Source organism: Microcaecilia unicolor, chromosome 6 (genome assembly GCF_901765095.1).
Source record: "Microcaecilia unicolor chromosome 6, aMicUni1.1, whole genome shotgun sequence".
NCBI classification, from domain to species: domain Eukaryota; kingdom Metazoa; phylum Chordata; class Amphibia; order Gymnophiona; family Siphonopidae; genus Microcaecilia; species Microcaecilia unicolor.
Genome location: NC_044036.1, coordinates 185324900 through 185346154, shown reverse-complemented (window position 1 = coordinate 185346154; position 21255 = coordinate 185324900). Strand labels below are relative to the sequence as shown.

Below are 21255 nucleotides of genomic sequence, written 5' to 3'. Positions count from 1 at the left end.
GTGCATGCCTACTGAACGATAGACCCAATCGCCGCCGTGTGCCCGCCCTCCCACCTGTGGTTGGTCAGTGCTGCGTGTGACGTACCCGGAAATACGCTGATGTCAATTCAGGAGATGGATACAGCCTTACAGAGAGCACGAATGCTTCAAGGCTTCACTGCCACGGAGTCAGCTTCAGAACGTTGGAGGTGCTTTTTATTATATAGGATGTTTATTTGCAATTTTTAAAAATATTAAGTGTGGCCATGACTTAAAAATGGCCATAAAACCTTAAAAAAACATGTAGAGCGTAACTATATTTAAAGTCATCACAAAATTGCAAAACTTTAACCCCCTAAGAGGTGAAGAGAGTTAATTGGACCTGCCTTGTTTAAATAAAATGTTCATACAGTTGAAACAATACCTTGGTGATGTTTCTTGCTGTACAAATATCAGAGGGAATCAGGTAATAAAAATCAAGTAGGTTACAGAAAAACTGAGAGGTGTAATTCTTGGTCAGGGGCGTACTACTACTTAGCATTTCTATAGCGCTGCCAGGGTTACGCAGCGCTGTACAAGTTTAAACACGGGGAGGGACAGTCCCTGCTCAAGAGAGCTTACAATCTAACGGTAACAGACTACGTAGTCAGTGTAGGTAACAGGAATGGGGAAGGTGGTTAGGCGCCAAAAGCAAGGGAGTACTACTACTACTTAGCATTTCTATAGCGCTGCCAGGGCTATAGGCGTAGCCAGACCTTGCAGTGGGAGGGGCCTGAGCACGAGGTGGGGGGGCACTTATTGGTCTGCAGCCTCGCCACCCCCCCACCCACTGCTGCAGCAAATACCTTGGCTGATGGGGGTCCCCAACCCCCGCCAGCTAAAGCATTGTCCAGCGCCGGTCTCTGGCCCTTCTCTGTCTTTCCCTCATGTCCTGCACATTCCTTGTGGTGAAATTGAGCATGCTTAGTTTCACTAAAAGGAGCATGCTGGACATGAGGGGAAGACAGAGCAGGGCAGGCAATGCGGCAGCGCCGGAGACTGGCGCTGGAGAACACTTCAGCTGGCAGGGACTGGGGACCCCCGCCAGCAAAACCAGGAGCCCAGAGGAAATTGGGGGGGGGGGGCCAGGCCCCCGTGGCCCCACATAGCAATGCTATTGCTCTTGGTTAAGGCCAGTGGGAGAGGCAGTGTTAAACCTAAAGATCAATCTCTGTTCCAATCTCAGTAGACTCCTGTCTGTCTCCTTCTCTCCAAGAAATCCTGGGTCTGGCTAAATCAAAAATCTGTAGTTCTTAAAGGAATGATTATTCTCTGTTGAGTGGACACCAGGGGCCTTATTTGTTGCTCTTCTCTTAATGGGCAAATTGCTGCATATACTCCTCCAATGGTCTTATAGTTTGAAAATGTCTTAAGCCAATTTTTACAGTAGTCTGGGTTTGTAAATTCTTTAGTTCTTAGATTTACTCCACAGAATGAAAAGCTCTCACATATAATGTGTCCAAATGATAGTTGCGTGGCTTCTTTTCTCATGCTTGGAAGTGCAGACGGTACTAATAAGTCTCTGAGATTTCGTCCTGTTATACGCCACAATCAGTTTCTTGTTTTTGAATTCATCCAGGTATTCAATTATATGCCCATGTGTCCTTATTATCCTGGTAGTGTTGTTCCTGGAAAGGTTGTCAAGGGCAGTATGCAAACAATACTAGCTTGTGTTGTTCTGGTGGCTGGATGCAGTAGATCAGCTCTATCCATGCATTTCATCAGATCTGATCTGGAATGTGGCTCTGCTTGAACAAAGGACATAATATACTCTGTCCAACGTAATATGGCCATTTTTTGCAGGAGACCCAGGACCTTTCAGACACTACACTGTATGAATTTTTCATACTGTCTACAATTTCTCCTTGCTTCAGTATCCTATCACTCTCACGTTGTTCCTTTTGGTGCTTTTTTAAGCATCCTCCCATTGTTCAATGATGGCCTTTAATTTCCTTTCCAATGCTTCAAGTTGGTGCAAGGGAGGTGATAATGCCATCTCCTGCTCCTCTAGTTTTGGCTGTACATGGTCAAGGCATTTGCGTATTGCTGTAGCCTGGTCCTTCTTGACTGAGAGTACTCCAGTCCGCCTTTCTGGGTACAACCAAATCAGTTTTCGTGTCTATTCTTGCGACAATTTTAGTGGAGATTACCCATCAGTTCATTAATCAGCTCCCCTGTGTCAGCAGTTTCAGGGATCTCTGGGCTGAGTTAGTTGTTGGAGATCTGACTGTCAGAAGGCTTCTTGGGTGCCATTGTTTTTTACTGGCTTCTTTGCACAATATGCAAGTTGTTCATGCTTGTTTAAAAGTTTTTAGATAGGATGTAACAAGAGTGGAGCAAGAGCTCAAGGATTTAGCTTGTGACCCCAATTTATATTATTATTTCAAATATTTTGTCCCACGCTTAGAAACTCATGATTTAGTGCTGTGGTGGCATGGGTTGTGGCCAGGCTTGGGAGCCTCAACAAACACAGCTAGACAGGGTGTAAAATAAACAAAAGAACTCAATTAGCCATCCTAGCAATAGCTTGGTAGGGGCCATAGAAATAGCTTCTTTGGGAACTCGATACGATTGTATCATGAATTCCACTCATAGGAGGTTTATTGTGCAGTGACTGGGGCCCCCCTCCCCCATTCCCCATGGAGTTCTGAACCCTTTTGTAGCATTCCATTCTTTGCTGCCTAGGAATCGAACCAAGTCTCTTGCAAGACCCTGCACTGGCTTCCTTAGGCCACTGAGCCAGCCTGGGATGCTAATCACTGGCAATATTAGCTACACATTTATTTTTCAAAAAGGTAGCAGGTATTATCTGAAAGCTGTGCAGAGTCAGAAGAACTGTCATTCATGGCAGTAGCTGATCCTAGGCTGAAGAATATAGATAGACCTGATTCCATCTGATCCTGGCCTTTATTGTTATGTAGGTGGAAGGATGTATTATGACTGTGACTTCACTGATTGTGTGCTGATGACTGGTGGGGAGTTTCACAAGTCATTGCTGTTGAGCACCTAACAAGTAATTTAAGTGGAAAAATGTGGAAGTCACACAGTATGGATGTATGAGGGTTAAATTTACAGTAATGCCGCCACCTCCATAACTCTTGCTTTAATGAAGATATTGTAATGAGTAAAATACAAAATTAATACTTGAAATTTTTATTACGTTTATTTACATTTCTATATAGTTACCACCATTTGCCACATATTTCTGTCAACAATGGACAAGTTTTTGAAGGCTGTCATGAAAGTATTATGCATCTTGTCCTTTCAACCAGTTACTCACAGACCTTTAAATTTGAGTGTTATTTATTTATTTAAAAGCACTTAATATTCCGTATACACCAGGAACTGGCATGTAAGCAGTTTGTACAAAGTACCTCATGAAAGACTCCAGAGGAAATTGGAGAGTCATGGGATAGGAGGTAGTGTCCTCCTGTGGATTAAAAAGTGGTTAAAAGATAGAAAACAGAGAGTAGGGTTAAATGGTCAGTATTCTCAATGAAGAAGAGTAGATAGTGGTGTTCCCCAGGGGTCTGTGCAGGGACCGCTGCTTTTTAATATATTTATGAATGATCTAGAGATGGGAGTAGCTAGTGAGGTGTAATTACATTTGCTGATGACACAAAGTTATTCAAAGTTGTTAAATCGCGAGAGGATTGTGAAAAATGACAAGAGGATCTTACGAGACTTGAGACTGGGCATCTAAATGGCAGATAACTTCTAATGTGGGCAAGTGCAAGGTGATGCATGTGGGAAAGGAACCCGAACTATAGCTACGTAGTGCAAGATTCCACATTAGGAGTCACTGACCAGGAAAGGGATCTTGTCGTCGTCATTGATGATACATTGAAACCCTCTGCTCAGTGTGCTATGGCAGCTAAGAATGCAAATAGAATGTTAGGTATTATTAGAAAAGGAATGGAAAACAAAAATGAGGATGTTATAATGCCTTTGTATTGCTCCATGGTGCGACCGCACCTCGAATATTGTGTTCAATTCTGGTCGCCGCTTCTCAAAAAAGATATAGTGGAATTAGAAAAGGTACAGAGAAGGGTGACGAAAATGATAAATGGGATGGGAAGATTTCCCTATGAGGAAAGGGTGAAGCGGCTAGGGATCTTCAGTTTGGAGAAAAGATGGCTGAGGGGAGATACGATAGAGGTCTATAAAATAATGAGAGGAGTGGAACGGGTAGACGTGAATCGCTTGTTTACTGTTTCCAAAAATACTAGGACTAGGGGGCTTGCGATGAAGCTACAAAATAGTAAATTTAAAATGAATCAGAGACAATTTTTCTTTTCTTCACTCAACTTGTAATTAAACTCTGGAATTTGTTGCCAGAGAATGTAGTAAAAGCAGTTAGTTTAGCGGGGTTTATAAATGTTTGGATGGCTTCCTAAAGGAAAAGTCCGTAGACCATTATTAAAATGTACTTGGGGAAAATCCACTGCTTATTTTTAGGATAAGCAGCATAAAATGTGTTCTACTTTTTTTTGGGATCTTGCCGGGTACTTGTGACCTGGATTGGCCACTGTTAGAAATAGGATGCTGGGCTTTAATGGACCTTCGGTCTGTCCCAGTATGGCAATACTTAAGTACTTATAACTAATCACAATTGTGCTGTGCAAAAGAGAAACATGTACACACAAACAGGTAGGGATGGGGAGGATACACCAAAGGGAAGAGAGAGGTTTTAACAGCTGTTTTGAATTTGACAAGAGAAGATTAGAACTGATATATGCAGGGATGGAATTCCAAAGCCCTGAAGATTTTCCTTCAATTATGAAAAAAGATGGAAAAAGAAGTTTTTGGTTGCAGTATAAAGCTTTGAGTGATCCTCTGATTGTCCTTTATGAGTTTGTCAACATTTCTCATGTGAGACTTATACATTGTTGTCGTGAGTTGTTTACTTTGTTTTTGATCACACTTAAATCAGCCCTTCGCAGTACTCAAACCAACACAGTCATCACTATAAACAACCCGCATGTGGTGACGAATTTCAGTTGGAAGAACACTTTCAACAGTAAGAAATTCTATCTTTGCACCGTGCGTAAATCATACCAAGTGCTTACTGTACTTTTCCATTTCACAAACAATAGCAAATAATCTCTTTATACAGATACCTCACCAGCTGAGGTGAAGCAAGAGATTTCAGAGAACAAGTGAATGTGTAGCATGTCAGCGCTGCCATTTGTTGATGAATTATGGAGGTGGAGGCATTAATTTTCATTTAACCCTTGTATATGGAATGTAAATTTCATTTCATTTATTCCTTTGTAGCCTGCTTAGCTCTGAGCGGGTTACAGAAACATATCAACAATCATAGAACATATATAGCATGCTTTTCACCAATATGGTATTACTTTGGCTGAAGGATTCTTTATATCTGTTCATTCTGCTGTCTCTGCCACAGAAAAGTTCTTCAGCTTGTCTAGAATGTATGAAGTGTAATGCAGAAGAGCATGGGGAGTGCCTTCCTATTTCTTGTGTGTAATATTTACTCTTGTTCATTTCAGATCAAGCCGTAGAAGGACGGCTGGGGCCCTCAACAGTGGTTCTCGATCACACCAATGGCTTTGAGGGGTTACTTCTTGTTGATGATGACCTTTTGGGGGTGAGTACAGAGTTGGATTGGAATGGGTGTCTGCTATGATAAAGCAGTCTGTTCATGAAGACTGAGGTCATTTCCTGTTTGCCCATTCCTTCCCTAGACATCACCCATTATAAGCATTGTCATATGTTTATTCAAAGATCTGATATACTGCCATAGGGAGAGATACCATCATGGTGGTTCACAATACAATCAATATTACAAAAAAAGAAAGGAAATACAATACAAATAAGAAAGAAAATAGAGAAACTAGAGTAGTAGAGCCATCTAGTTGCTCAGAGTCAAAAGGGCACTATCATGTGGGAATGGCTGGACCCTGTGGTGGTGACGGAGGACAGGATTTTGTGCAAGAAAGCACAACTCCAATGCACTTATTGTAGTTAAGATTGAGTTTGTTGGTACGCAGCCATGAAGCAATCCGATTAAGCTTTGGTATTAAGGTGGTGAATGGAAGATAAGATGTAGTTTCTACCTTAATTTGTTCTTTGAGAAGTTCCCTAGCTGCTCCTTGCTTCTGCCCTCTAGAACACATCCAGAGGTAGGATGCTGAGCTTGATATACCTTTGGTCTAATTGACTCAGTATGGCATTTCTTATAATCCTCTGTTAGATGTGAATTAGGCAAGTGAAAGCACCTAGTGGTTGATATTAATTAATTTGTCTTTATTACTTTGTAGTTATTTATTTATTTAATTTGATTTGATAACATACCTCGGTCAAAACCTCTCATAGTGGGAACCTCCAGTGATGCGTGAAGTGAGTGCTCCATCTCTCGGAGAGCGTTTACCCTTATTTAAGCAACTGACCCCCCACTTCTGCGTTTCTGAAGTTGCTCCAGTTGGTGGAGGATCCAGCCTACAATCTGCCATGCCAGTTAAAAAGCGCCCAGAAGAGCCACGGAGAGTTCCTCATTGGGGACCCGAGAAGATGAAGAAACCCTCCAATATTGTGGAACTGCTTCTCTCAGGGGAGAGTGAATCAGAGGAGGGAGCAGGGCCTCTGAGTTATCGGGGGGCCTGAAGCATCTGAAGAGGCTGGAGGTGTTGCCAAAGGAGACTAAAAGTAAATTCAAGAGGGTGCGGGGCTGCATTAAAGAGGTGGTGAAGTATATTTGCACGGATGTAGCTGAATTAGTGGGCCGGATGGATGAGGCTGACTGACTGATCAGGGAGCAGGAGGAGCTTGTTGCCGACCTCTGTGAAGCAGTATGGGGTCTGCAGCAAAAGCAGTCAGATTTCCTAACCAGGGTGGAGGACCTAGAAAATAGGTCCCACTATGAGAATGTTTGAGTTCGTGGAGTCCTTGGAATGGAGGCTTATCAAGATGCTAAATGGGTGGTTCAACAGGTCTGCAAGGAGCTGATGATGACCTGGAAGGGATGAGGAGGGGGGATGCTCTTCCCCCTCTCAAGGTAGAGCGGGCTCATAGGACCTTGGGGCCCAATTATAAAGAACTACCACATGATATAGTTTTATGCTTGCACAGCTACAAGAATAGAGGCACTTTTGCGGAAGGCAAAGGAGTGTGGCCCTCTTACTTGGGACAATCAGATAATTGAGATCTTTCAGGATTTGTCCGCCATTACACTTCAGCGATGGCGAGAGTTTGGGGACATTCTGGGGGCCCTCCGTCAAGCGAGCACACGCTAAAGGTAGCTCTTTCTATTTGACCCCCTGGTTTTAATCAAGAGCCACAATCACCGAGTTACTACTGTAGAGGAGGCTAAGTTGGTGCTACAAAAAGCGGGAATACCTGTCACTCGAGTGGAGCAATCTCGACAGGTGACCATGTAGAATCTAGCCAAGTACAGATAGCAAGTAGTGGAGCCGCCTGATCGCCAACTGAAACTGAAGACCTCCACTACGACTGCTGAAAATAATATAGGGTGGTTTGTGACAGACTTTGGTGGAGTGGGAGTGGCGCTGACTTTATCTTTCTCTTTTACAGCATATATGTGCAATAAGGACTTGGACATTTAGGTTGGACTTTCAGAGCTTTTGTGGGGTTGGGGTTTGTATGAGTGCAGATTTGGGGAGTTAGGGTGAGTGTGTGTGTGTTTTACTGGATGAAGGGGGGTGCCTGTGGGTGTATAACTGGTACGGGTAAATGGTGGTGAAGTGTTAAGAGAGCTGCGGACACCTTGCTGATTTCATGGGAAGTTGGGGGAGACTGGAAAAAGTGTATACTTGGGGAGAGGGGATGGTTTGAGGGAGCGAGATGGTCATCTGGGTGGGTATGATATATGGGGCCCGAACAACACTGGTGAGTGTATATGTTCCAAATTCGGGTCAGGGAGCCTTCTTCACCCACTTGTTAGATGTGATTTTACAGTGAGGGAACGGACATTGATTATTGGTGGGGATTTTAACCTTGCACACAATCCCACCTGGGACAGGACGGGGGCTAGAGGTGAGAGGGATAGGCATAGTTTTCACACTTCCCTGGACATTCTGGGGCTGGTGGATGCCTGCAGTGAACGGAATTATACTTTTTTCTCAGCAGTCCATTACTCCTGTTCTTGCATTGATTATATTCTGGCAGAGAGGGCGCTCGGGAGTCAAATTGGGAAGGTGGAGATAGAGCCTATTAGCTGGTCAGACAATGCACTGTTGTGGCTAACGCTGCAGCCTGGTAATACCAAAGAGGGTATCAAATATTGGAGATTAATTGATAGCCTACTTCAAGATCGCATATTGCAGGACCACATGGTTGGAGTCATCCAGGATTTTCTTCAACATAACCCTTTTGATCGGTATTTGGCTCTTACCATCTGGGAGTGCTTGAAAGCAGTGTTAAAGGGGGGGGGGGGGGGGGAATTTATGTTGATGGCCGCAACTAAAAAGGAGAGATTGGGAAGGAGACAGGTGTCATTGAATGCTCTTTTTGATGAACAAATCAAATGTCAATTGGACTGGTTAAAGCAGAAATTTTTTGAATCTGGTAACGGGTCAGTAGATTACTTGCCCATAGGCTAAAGCTCAAACAATCAAAGGGAGAATATTATGTCCATTAAGGACAAGACCGGGAACATATTGCTTCAGGTGAAAGATATCCAGGAGTTCTTTTATGTTTCAATGGTTTTTATTTGATGACAAAACAAGATATCCAGGAGTGCTTTTAAAGCATTCTATGAACAACTATACATGCCTGAGCAGAAAGGGGAACCTCAGGCGGTGACTGCATACCTTGCATCACTTTGAATTCCAACCTTGGAGGAGGTGAAAGCTCAGGTTTTAGATATTACCGAGAAGGAGGTACTTGGTGCCATTAAAGGATTGAAATTAGGGAAATCGCCCGGTTTAGGCAGTTTCATGGGCTTGTTTTACTACTACTACTACTACTACTTAACATTTCTATAGCGCTGCTAGGGTTACGCAGCGCTGTACAATTTAACATAAAAGGACAGACCCTGCTCAAAGAGCTTACAATCTAAAGGACAAGTGAGTAGACGATACGATGGGGGCAGTCAATTTGGGGCAGTCCAGATATCCTGAAGGTAAGAGTTAGGTGCTGAAGGCAGCATTGAAGAGGTGGGTTTTAAGCAGAGACTTGAAGATGGGCAGGGAGGGGGCTTGACGTAGGGGCTCAGGAAGGTTGTTCCAGGCATAGGGTGAGGCGAGGCAGAATTGGCAGAGCCTGGAGTTGGCAGTGGTGGAGAAGGGTACTGAGAGGAGGGATTTGTCCTGTGAACGGAGGTTTCGGGTGGGAACATAAAGGGAGATGAGGGTAGAGAGGTAGTGAGGGGCAGCAGATTGAGTACATTTGTAGGTAAGAAGGAGGAGCTTGAACTGAATGCGGTAACGTATTGGAAGCCAGTGAAGTGACCTGAGAAGAGGGGTGATATGAGTATATCGGTTCTGGCGGAATATAAGACATGCAGCAGAGTTCTGAACAGATTGAAGGGGGGATAGATGGCTAAGTGGGAGTCCGGTGAGGAGTAAGTTGCAGTAGTCAAGTTGGGAGGTAATGAGAGCGTAGATGAGAGTTCGGGTGGTGTGTTCAGAGAGGAAAGGGCGAATTTTGCTGATGTTGAAGAGGAAGAAGCGACAGGTCTTGGCTATCTGCTGGATGTGTGCCGAGAAGGAGAGGGAGGAGTCGAAGATGACTCCGAGGTTGAGGGCAGATGAGACGGGGAGGATGAGGGTGTTATCCACTGAGATAGAAAGTGGAGGAAGAGGAGAAGTGGGTTTTGGTAGAAAGACGATGAGCTCAGTCTTGGACATGTTCAGTTTCAGGTGGCGGTTGGACATCCATGTAGCAATGTCGGTTAAGCAGGCCGATACCTTTGTCTGGGTCTCCGCGGTGATGTCTGGTGTGGAGAGATACAGCTGGGTGTCGTCTGCATAGAGATGGTACTGGAAGCCATGAGATGAGATGAGGGAACCCAGGGAAGAGGTGTAGATTGAGAAGAGAAGGGGTCCAAGGACAGATCCCTGGGGAACACCAACAGATAGCGGGATGGGGGTGGAGGAGGATCCATGGGAGTGAACTCTGAAGGTGCGGTGGGAGAGATAGGAGGAGAACCAGGAGAGGACAGAGCCCTGGAACCCGAATGAGGACAGTGTGGCAAGGAGTAGATCATGATTGACAGTGTCAAAAGCGGCGGATAGATCGAGGAAGATGAGGATGGAGTAGTGGCCTCTGGATTTGGCAAGGAACAGGTCGTTACAGACTTTAGAGAGTGCTGTTTCTGTCGAGTGTAGAGGGTGAAAACCGGATTGAAGTGGATCAAGGATGGCATGAGAGGAGAGAAAATCAAGGCAGCGGCTGTGAACGGCACGCTCAAGTATTTTGGAGAGGAAGGGTAGGAGGGAAATGGGGCGGTAGTTGGAGGGACAGGTACGGTCAAGTGATGGTTTTTTGAGGAGAGGTGTGACTACGGCGTGCTTGAAGGTGTCAGGGACAGTTGCAGTGGAGAGAGAGAGGTTGAGGATATGACAGATGGACGGGGTGACAGTATGAGAGATGGTGTTAAGTAAGTTGGTGGGGATGGGATCAGAGGAACAGGTGGTACTTTTCGAGCAGGAAAGAAGGCGAGCGGTTTCCTCCTCGGTGATGTCTGGAAAGGAGGAGAAAGAGGCCTGGCTTGGTTGGTCGAGGGTTAAAGGGTGAAAAGGAGGAGATGGTTTGGTAGTGAACTCAAGGTTGATCTTTTGCACCTTGTCACGGAAGTAATCGGCCAGTGATTGAGGGGAGAGTGAGGGGGGGTAGGAGTGGAGGGCACTTTGAGGAGGGAGTTAAGGGTGGCGAAGAGACGACGGGGGTTGGAGCTGAGAGAATTGGTCAGTTGGGTGTAATAGTCCTGTTTGGCAAGGAATAGGGAAGAGTGGAGGGAGGATAGCATGAATTTGTAGTGAAGGAAATCTGAATGGGTGCGAGATTTCCTCCAGAGGCGTTCGGCAGATCGGGTGCAGGAACGAAGGTAGCGGATGCAAGGGGTCAGCCAAGGCTGGGGATTAGTACGCTTTGTGGGACGGGAGGTGGATGGAGCGAGGGTGTCCAGAGCAGAGGAGAGAGTGGCATTGTATGTGGAGACAGCCTTGTTGACAGACTCGGAGGACAAGATGGAGAGGAGGAGATTGGAGATACAAGAGGATAAGGTGGGAGGGTCAATAGCCTGGAGATTCCTGGAGGTATTGGTTAGAGTTGGACGGGGCTGAGGTGGGGTGTGAAGAAGTGTGAAGGTGATCAGGTGATGATCCGAGATAGGAAAAGCTGAAGTGTGGAAATTGGAGGGGAGCCGGAGGAGGAGAGGACGAGGTCAAGACAGTGGCCGTCTCGGTGAGTCGAGGCGGTGGAGCATAGCTGGAGGTTGAAGGAGGATGTTAGAGTGAGGAATTGAGACCTTTTGGGCTCAGGTGGCACCATTATTAATTAACCTGTTTAATTCCTTGCAGGCAGGGGATGCACTGCTGTGTTATATGAGATGGGGATTACAGTGCTACCTAAGCCTGAAAAAAATATTCCAGTGTGTGGAGGATACAGACCCATTTCTTTGTTAGGGATTGACACAGAGATCATGGCCAAAGTGTTAGCGGAGCGCTTAGCCCAGCATATGCCCTCTTTAGTACACCCTGACCAAGTAGGGTTTATTATGGGGTGATAGGCAGCTGATGGTATTCGTCGAGTGCTCAACCTTTTTTGGTTGGCACGCCAAAGGCAGAGATGCCCTTGATCATGGTGGCAGTGGATGCTGAAAAAGCATTCGATCAAGTGGACCCTGAGGGTTCATGCTTGGGATGCTATGGAAGGTGGGCAAGAATATTATAATGCCACTGTATCGCTTCATTGTTCAATTTCACCTCGAGTATTGTGTTCAATTCTGGTCGCCATATCAAAAAAAGATATAACAGAATTAGGGGAGGTTCAAAGAAGAGGAACCAAAATATTAAAGGGAACAGAACCCCACCCATATGAGAAAAGGCTAAAGAGGTTAGGGCTCTTCAGATTGGAGAAGAAATGGCTGAGATGGGATATGATTGAGGTCTATAAAATCCTGAGTGGTGTAGAATGGGTAAAAGTGAATTGATTTTTCATTCTTTCAAAACGTACAAAGACCAGTGGACACTCAATGAAATTACATGGAAATTGTTTTAAAACAAATGGGAGGAAATATTTTTTCACTCAAAGAATAGTTAAGCTCTGGAGCTCGCTGCTGGAGGATGTGATAACAGCGGTCAGTGTATCTGGGTTTAAAAAAGGTTTGGACAAGTTCCTTGAGGAAAAGTCTATATAGTCTGTTATTGAGATGGATATGGCGGAAGCCACTGCTTGCCTCAGGATTGATAGCAGGGAATGTTGCTACTAATTGGGTTTCTGCCAGGTACTTGTGACCTGGATTGACCACTGTTGGAAGCAAGATACTGGTCTAGATGGCCCATTGGTCTGACCCAGTATGGCTATTCTTATGTTCTTATGTTTTATCGCAGGGGAGAGCAACTAAATCCAGTTTTGAATTACTTGTGGGTACTTCCGTGGGGTGGGGTTATATCTCTACACTGTATGGCCTACTTGATGGGTTAGCAGTTTGGAAGGCAGGGTATCAAGGGGCATGGGAGAGGGATATGGGTAGAGCGGAGAGAATGAATGGAGGGAATTTTCCTTGCGTTCTCATAAGCAGTCCTAAGCTTATTGAGAATGACCTTAAGGTGTTAGTGGGATGCTACTACTCTCCTTCCAGGATGCAGGCTACTCTGAAAAAGGGGGATGGCCTTTGTTGGAAGTGGTCAAAGGGGCTCTTATTTTCACATTAGGTGGGTATGCCCTCAGGTTTCTATCCTATGGCAGCAGGTTTTCAAGTATGGCCAACAATTAGTGGAGATACCACTCTAGTGTACAGCTGAAACTGCTTTGTTGAATCGGAAGGTGGCAGGGTTAATGGAAGCCATGGACATACTCTTACTGCTACCCGGATGGAGCTTGCATCTCACTGGCATACCTCTGAAGTCCCAACATTGCCCCCCCCCCCCCCCCCACACACACACAAACTGCATGTCTGGAAGAGGAAAGGGATGTGTAAAAGATAATGTTGTGGGGGGGAGAGGTATGGGGGGTACCTCCTCCCCCCCCCCCCCCCCAAACAATCTGGGAGAGGAAAGGGAGGGAGATTACTTGTCCTAGTGTGGTTTGTATTTTTTGGGTTATGAGTGGGAGTTGTCCTCCCTGGTGTGCTGGGAATTAGTTCAGTGGTAATTGTCCAGATCGGAATTGGTGGGTGGAAACTGTCCAAATATGAACTGACCTAGAACAGTTACAGCATACTTCTATTGTCTGTACATACAATACTAGCTGCTGAGTGAGAGAAGCATTTTTTTCTGTCAGTGTTGATTATCAATAGATACATCTGCCTCCTCTGAAGAGATGGACATGGATGTCAGCTGTGTCTTATATCCAGACAAAATTGGACACAGCTCATAAGCTATGTGGCTGGGCTCTGTGTTTCTCTTCCCAAATCTGTCCTGGCGACTCCACAGCCATTCTAATTTTCAGAATGTTCACAATGCATACACACGAGAGAAATCTGCATTCATCAAAATCCCAGTCTGTATGTAAAATCATATCGTGAACATTCATTGTGGGTATCCTGAAAATCTGATTGTTACTTGGTGTCCAGTGTAGGTTTGATAAGCCCTGTTCTAGAAATGCATATTCCAGAGCAATGCCAAATGCTGCTCCATGAGTGCAGTGTAAGGGCTACCAAGGACCAAAGAGCAGCAGTCAATGACCTCCACTACATGGAGTACATAATTTCTAGGATTTTAATTCTTTGATATATATGATTGTCTATCAGTAAGATTAATGTTATTACTGTTTAGCTTTGTGCATCCTAGACATTCTAATAAACATTTGTAATCCACATCAGACTAATGTAATTTGCAGAATATAAATTTGTATTTGTATTTGTAACTACTGCTGCTTAGTATGAGCTGAGGTCTGGGACTTGGTGTCTTGAGTACTGATTTTGTCATCTCTCATTCTTTCCTCTTGGTTTAGGTCATTGGACACAGTAATTTCAGTTCTATCAGAGCTACCACCTGTGTGTACAAAGGTAAGTACAAATAAGAAACCGGAACACAGGCCTGTATAGGAGTAGTGATGCAGTTATTTTGTCTGCATTACATATCCCTTAGTGATGTTACTAGGGACAAGACTGAAACCCCTAGCTATCGCGTGCGAGGAATGCTTCTTCTAGGGGAGAAATCCCTTCTTTCAGTACCCTTCTCCACCACTGCCAACTTCAGGCTCCGCCCTTTCTGCCTCGCCTCACCTCATGCCTGGAATAAACTCCCTGAGCCCATATGCCAGGCCCCCTCCCTGCCCATCTTCAAAGCCTTGCTCAAAGCCCACCTCTTCAATGTCGCCTTCGGCACCTAACCACCATACCTCTATGCAGGAAATCTAGACTGCCCCTATTTGACATTTCTCCCATTAGATTGTAAGCTCCTTGGAGCAGGGACTGTCCTTTTATTAATCTGTACAGCGCTGCGTAACCCTAGTAGCGTTCTAGAAATGTTAAGTAGTAGTAGTAGTGGGAGTTATTACATGCACTGAAGCACACCCAAAACTGTCAGCTTGTTCCAATGAGACTTCATATTTTTATTTAATTTTCAGTTTTCTCCTGTGTTATACATAAAGCATTCTAGGCGAGTTATTTTGTCTGTGTGGCTTCTGCCTGCTCCTGTGGATTTCCATTTGTTTCAGAACAGGCCTCTATGGGCTACGGTGTCATGGTTTTCAAAAATTATTTAGCTCTCTACCTCTTCAAATCATTTCAAAGATATTCCTTACATACACCCTGAGTTAAGCTGCTGGGTACTGACATGTGATGATTGGGAACCGCCTTCCTGCTCTCTTCTCTTTCTTTCTACAATTTGATAGTGTTCTTTTTTGACCTCTCTATATTTATTGATGTACATCGTCTTGTTCTGTTATTGATGAAAGGTGATTCAGTAAGTGTTAATAAACTATAAACCCTCCCTCCCATATCTTACATAAGTACATTAGTATTGCCATACTGGGACAGACCAAAGGTCCATCAAGCCCAACATCCTGTTTCCAACAGTGGCCAATCCAGGTTACAAATACCTGGCAAGATCCCCCAAAAAGTACAAAACATTTTATGCTGCTTATCCCAGAAATAGTGGATTTTCCCCAAGTCCATTTAATAGTGGTCTATGGACTTTTCCTTTAGGAAGCATCCAAACCTTTTTAAAACTCTGCTAAGCTAACCACCGTTACCACATTTTCTGGCAACAAATTCCAGAGTTGAATTACACGTTGAGTGAAGAAACATTTTCTCTGATTCGTTTTAAATTTACTACTTTGTAGCTTCATCGCATGCCCCCTAGCCCTAGTATTTTTGGAAAGTGTAAACAGACGCTTCACGTCAACCTGTTCCATTCCATTCATTATCGTATCTCCCCTCAGCCACCTTTTCTCCAAGCTGAAGAGCCCTAGCCGCTTTAGCCTTTCCTCATAGGGAAGTCGTCCCATCCCCTTTATCATTTTCGTCGCCCCTCTCTACACCTTTTCTAATTCCACTATATCTTTTTTGAGATGCGGCGACCAGAATTGAACACAATATTCGAGGTGCAGTTGCACCATGGAGCGATACAAAGGCATTATAATGTCCTCATTTTTGTTTTTCATTCCTTTCCTAATAATTTGCTATTTGTTTTCTTAGCTGTAGCAGCACACTGAGCAGAAGGTTTCAACGTATCATCAACGACGACACCTAGATCCCTTTCTTGGTCCGTGACTCCTAACGTGGAGCCTTACATGATGTAGCTATAATTTGGGTTCCTCTTTCCCACATGCATCACTTTATATTTGCTCACATTAAACGTCATCTGCCATTTAGATGCCCAGTCTCCCAGCCTTATAAAGTCATCTTGTAATTTTTCACAATCCTCTTGCGATTTAACGACTTTGAATAACTTTGTGTCATCAGCAAATTTAATTACTTCACTGGTTACTCCCATCTCTAGGTCATTTATAAATATGTTAAAAAGCAACGATCCCAGCACAGACCCCTGGGGAACCCCACTAACTACCCTTCTCCTTTGAGAATACTGACCATTTAACCCTACTGTCTGTTTTCTATCTTTTAACCAGTTTTTAATCCACAATAGAACATTACCTCCTATCCCATGACTCTCCAGTTTCCTCTGGAGCCTTTCTTTTTTTTTTTTAATTTTATTTTTTAACTTCTTCAGTACACAATACACTCATAAAAAGCAGAAAAAACATAGTCTAGGTCACTCTGCACACCAATACTGATACAAAATTCGACAGAACAAGGAAACATTATCATAAAAGTGAGATGTATTCCATACTGAATTTTCTTTTATAACCCTCCTTTTTTCCCCACTTTCACACACTAGCAAGCCATCATGCATACACATCCCATCACAACATTCGTACTCCACGCACCCATCTACCCATACCCTTCCCCCTATCCCCCTCCCCTCCTACTATCATGGAAGCCTTAGCCCATGATATTTAAACATGAAGCCCATATGTAAGCGTACTGTCTATTGGCCAGTCTGGGGGATCCCCTGTAGATCTGATTCTCATATTTGCCTACTTCCCTCATTTTTGCCTTCCAAGCTTCTGCAGGTATGGGCTCCGGTGACACCCAGAAATGCAAGACTGTTTTTCTAACCAGCAGCAGAGAGACATACACAAATCGACGCTGTGGATATCGCAATCCCTGGACCACCAATAATGACTGATCCCCTAACAGTAAAGTTGTATAGTCCCATTCCAATTCCCGCTGCAACACGGCAGCCAATAATTGAAAAGCCACATTCTACAGTGATAGAGCCGAGCATTCCAAGAAAGAGTGTACAAGGGTTCCCCCCTCAGTCCTGCACTTAAGGCATCTGTCATCTGTCCAGAGTCCTATGGCTGCCCCCTTTGCTCTAGAAATAAATGCTCTATGGAGGATCTTGTATTGTGTCTCCTGCAGGTCAGCAGCTCTAACCATCTTATACAGGTTAGTGAAAAGTTTCCCAAACTCCTTTTCCGTGTACCTAGATCCTACATCCTCATTCCAGCGCATTACCAGCTGTTCCATGTCCCCCCACTGCCCGTTGTTAGGATCTTATACCAAGTAGACAAACTGTTAGCCTTAGTGGGCATACGTAACAAAATCTTATCTAGGGGACCCCAAAGCCAACCGTCTCCATGTTGCGCCTTTATAGTAGACCAGTAGTGTCTAACCTGCAAGTACCTCTGGAGCCTTTCATAAGGTACTTTGTCAAACGCCTTCTGAAAATCCAGATACACAATATCAACCGGCTCACATGTATTCACATGTTTGTTCACCCCTTCAAAGAAATGTAATAGATTGGTGAGGCAAAATTTCCCTTCACTAAATCCATGTTGGCTTTGTCTCATTAATCCATGCTTTTGAATATGCTTTGTAATTTTGTTCTTTATAATAGTCTCTACCATTTTGCCCGGCTTCCTGCTTTTAATATACCTAAAATTTTTACTATGTGTTTTTGCCTCCAACGCAATCTTTTTTTCAAAGTCCCTCTTTCCCTTCCTTATCAGTGCTTTGCATTTGACGTGTTTGGATAACAGTAATTAAAGTCATAACTGCATGGGACTTTTCAACATGAACAGAGATAAAGATTGAGTTGTGAAATAACAGTTGGATCATGTATTAAACAACATCAAGAGAAGATAAATGATAACTACCAGTTTATGTATTTTGTAAAATAAACCTCAGGATGGTTTGTTTAGGGAGTTAACAGCACTTTTTACATTATTGAATATTGTGGTTGATTAATCAGTGGTCCTTTGTGTAAGTGAATGAGTGGGTTTTGTAATAAAGTAAAAGTATTTTATATCTAGAGTATTCAGTTGTTGGGCATTCCTCTGTACACCCAAACAACCTTCTGTCTTTTGCCATTGTCTCTTCTACCTCTTCATCATATCTAATCAGCCTCAGGTCCCAGTTTTATTACATGCACAAAAGTACTTCACGCCTTATACTGTAATGCTTTTCTTGTGCTTTTCCAGCCCAGATGTGTTTTTCTAGATCATTTCTAGATCATTCTTCAAGCTTTAATCGTTTTCACAGGTTGTCCTTACTTTCCAAGGTATATAACCAGTTGCAAATTTTGGTAACTTAACTGTTTTTTAATTTTGTTTTCTCTTATTGATTTGTCAGCAAGTTTACTTTGGAAAACAATAAAAATAAAGAAAACAAAATCACATTAAATATGTTAAAAGGTAGTCTGGAGTATGTTCCTTGAAAGATCTGACTCAAATTTCTGCATCTGCCTGTATCATTCTAGCACATTAAGTAGTAATTTCTTATTGCCCATGCTAGATCAGCCCAGACAATTGGGTTATGTACCCCTGCCAGCAGATAGAGAACAAAAGCTTTATAGGGAGTTTGGTGGTGTCTTCAACTTCTCAGTATTTTTCTGTTTCCTTCAGATGGTACATATGTGGCTTGATACAGCTGCTAGGAGTAGGCTGCTCGCAGGTTCCTAGGGCCTGAGGGATGCTCTGGGAAATAGCCTTTTGGCATGGATTTCTCTTCCCCTTTGGAAAAAAACTCTCACTTGGGGTCTGAGTTGCCAGAACAGTGGGTCCAGCACTTGGTGGTCCATGGTGACTTTCTCCCTTTGGTGGGTCCAGCAGCAGGAGTTATTAGCAACACTACCTTCCAGTCTCCTAAGGTGCTGTGTTGGATTTGGTCTAGGTCAGGGGGTCTGAATTAGTTGGATTCCTTCATTTACTCCCTCTCTCCCTTCATTTACTGCAAATATATCTGAAAAGAGGGAGGTGATGCACTGTGGGTAAGTTACATGTGCTTAGTGTGTCAGTTAGTTCATTTTGGCCTGCCTTGTGAGCAGACAGGCAAGTGCCAGGTGGGTGAGTTGATGTGCAGTGCAGCCAGATAGAAGTGAAGATGGCTGGTTTCTCCAGATTGAGCTCTGAGTCCTGTGATGGCAGGCAAAAGGCAACACTGTGGTGTGTATGGAACTGGGTCTTGTTGCTGCTCCCTTCTTTGGTGGGATCAGCAATTGTTTTACTGCTCACTTAATGCCAAAAATACATAAGTATGCTGGGCTCATTACCTCTTTTTCTTTCCTCTGATATATGAATGGGAAAATTCAGTGGAGGTTGCATATCCTCGCTGTACTTTATTTTTAGCAAGTGACTTTACAGGCATAATAGAGCCTCTGCTAATGTAAGATTATTGCATGCCCTAGGCGAACTAAAAACCAACCTGTTCAAAAAGGCATACCCTATCGACCCAACCTAAATACATAAACCCTGCAACACAACGAAACCAAAGCTTGTTACAGACTCTGCATAACTTTTCCTCTCTACGATTCCTAATGTTTCTACAACACATGGACCTTAATCGACCACAACAACTCCTTGTAACTGTCTCTCTACTGGAGATGGCGAACGCCTCTACGGTACTATGTAAACCACATTGAGCCTGCAAATAGGTGGGAAAATGTGGGATACAAATGTAACAAATAAATTGTGATAAAGTCACATTCAGGATAGTTGGGTTAAGGCAGTGTCAGTTTGAAATACAAGTCCCAGAAGGCATTGCAGGCAAGGAGCCAGGGGGTGAGATGAGGAACCCGGACTGGATTCCTAGCTGCAATAGGGGAAGACATGGGTGTAAGCTGGCAGGATGTGTAGATTGGCTGCCACTAGGAGGAAAGAGAGATAGGAAACCCTGTGTGCAGGAGCTCATCATTAGTCTAATGCTTAACTCAGCTGGTATGGGTGTGGGGGAAGCTAATGGAAGGAGAATGATTGGTTGTGAGAGCAGAAGCCAGGGATTGATTAGGCAGATGGGAAGGAGAGAAGCAGTTGCAAGCTGAAAACCCTTGGGTAAGAGAGGTCCCTAAAGTACTGAAGCAGGCTGAAATCCCTTGAGTGTGAGGAAGTCCCAAAAGTATTTGCAGGCTGAAAATCCTTGGGTAAGGGAGGTCCCTAAAGTATTGAATTTACCAGTGAAGCTGATGCAGGGTGAAATCCCTTGGGTATGAGGAGTCCCTAAAGTATTGAACTCTCCTGAAGGTCAAGAGAGTAGAAGGTAGAAACTGCTGCTTTGAGATTTAACTGTGGTGATGAATTGAATGAATTGCTTCTATTTGGAATTGAACTACTGTTTATTGTGCACTGGATAAGGAGCCCAGACTGGAGCGGAGTGTGAACCTGTATTGAATCCTGATAGGTGCTAATAGCCTACTGCTTAAAGAGGACTATTTGCCACACACTTTCAGGTGGCTTATATGTGCTTAAGATTGAAGGTGAATGCTGCTGTTGGAACTGTGTATCAGATCTACTAGAAACCTGCATGGAATAAAGTCCTTAAGATTGAAGTTGCTGGTGGAAATTTATTTCTTGACTGTACCGGGAGCCCATGGCTGGAGGAGATTGTTCTATCCTTGGCTGCACTTAGAGGTACCTGGTTACAAAATAAAACTTCCAGACTCGTACCCACTCACTCCAACATTCCCTTCTATCTTCTCCCTCACCAGCCCTACAAGTTTCCTCTTTTTCTTCTTCCCTTCCTGAAAGCATTTAGGATTCCCCTCTTTCTTCTACTCCCCTCCCTGCACCAGTATCCTCCTCCTGGCCGTCCACTCCCGTCCCTCCACCATCAGCAGCATTCCTCCATCTAGAACCAGGGGTTTTCAGTGTAGTCCTTGGGACACACCAAGCCACAATGGATTTCTGGTTTAGCTTCCGTGCTAAAAGGGGAAGTCACAGGAAGAAGATGGGTTCCCTGCAGAGTATTATAAAGTTATGAACCCAGGGGTGTCACCCATTTTGACTAGGTTGTTTGGTGACATTGCATAGGGGGCTGTCTTACCTTCCTCCATGTACAAGGCGAATGTAGTTATATTGCCCAAGCTGGGAAAGGATCACACGTGGTGTGCTAGTTATTGTCCCATTTGCTTTGTTAAATAAGGATATGAAAATTTTTGCCAAAATATTAGCAAGTAGGCTAGATAGTATTCTCCCGAAACTCATACACTGTGACCAAACGAGATTTGTGCAGGGCCGCCAATTAGGGGACAGCGTACGTAGGGTCATAGACATCATCACTAGGAGACTTATGTACTTATTTTCTGT

At 44.0% G+C, this 21255-nt stretch overlaps 1 protein-coding gene across 3 annotated transcripts in view; it reads left to right on the top strand.

The window, feature by feature from the left end:
* The window catches only part of RNF123 (ring finger protein 123), a 594888-nt gene that overhangs the window by 51811 nt on the left and 521822 nt on the right, over positions 1 to 21255 (top strand). For all 3 annotated transcript variants that reach the window (XM_030205297.1, XM_030205296.1, XM_030205298.1), the window contains exons 5-6: positions 5532 to 5629; positions 14119 to 14173. In XM_030205297.1, the coding sequence (XP_030061157.1) occupies positions 5532 to 5629; positions 14119 to 14173 (153 nt within the window). The remainder of the gene's footprint in view (positions 1 to 5531; positions 5630 to 14118; positions 14174 to 21255) is intronic.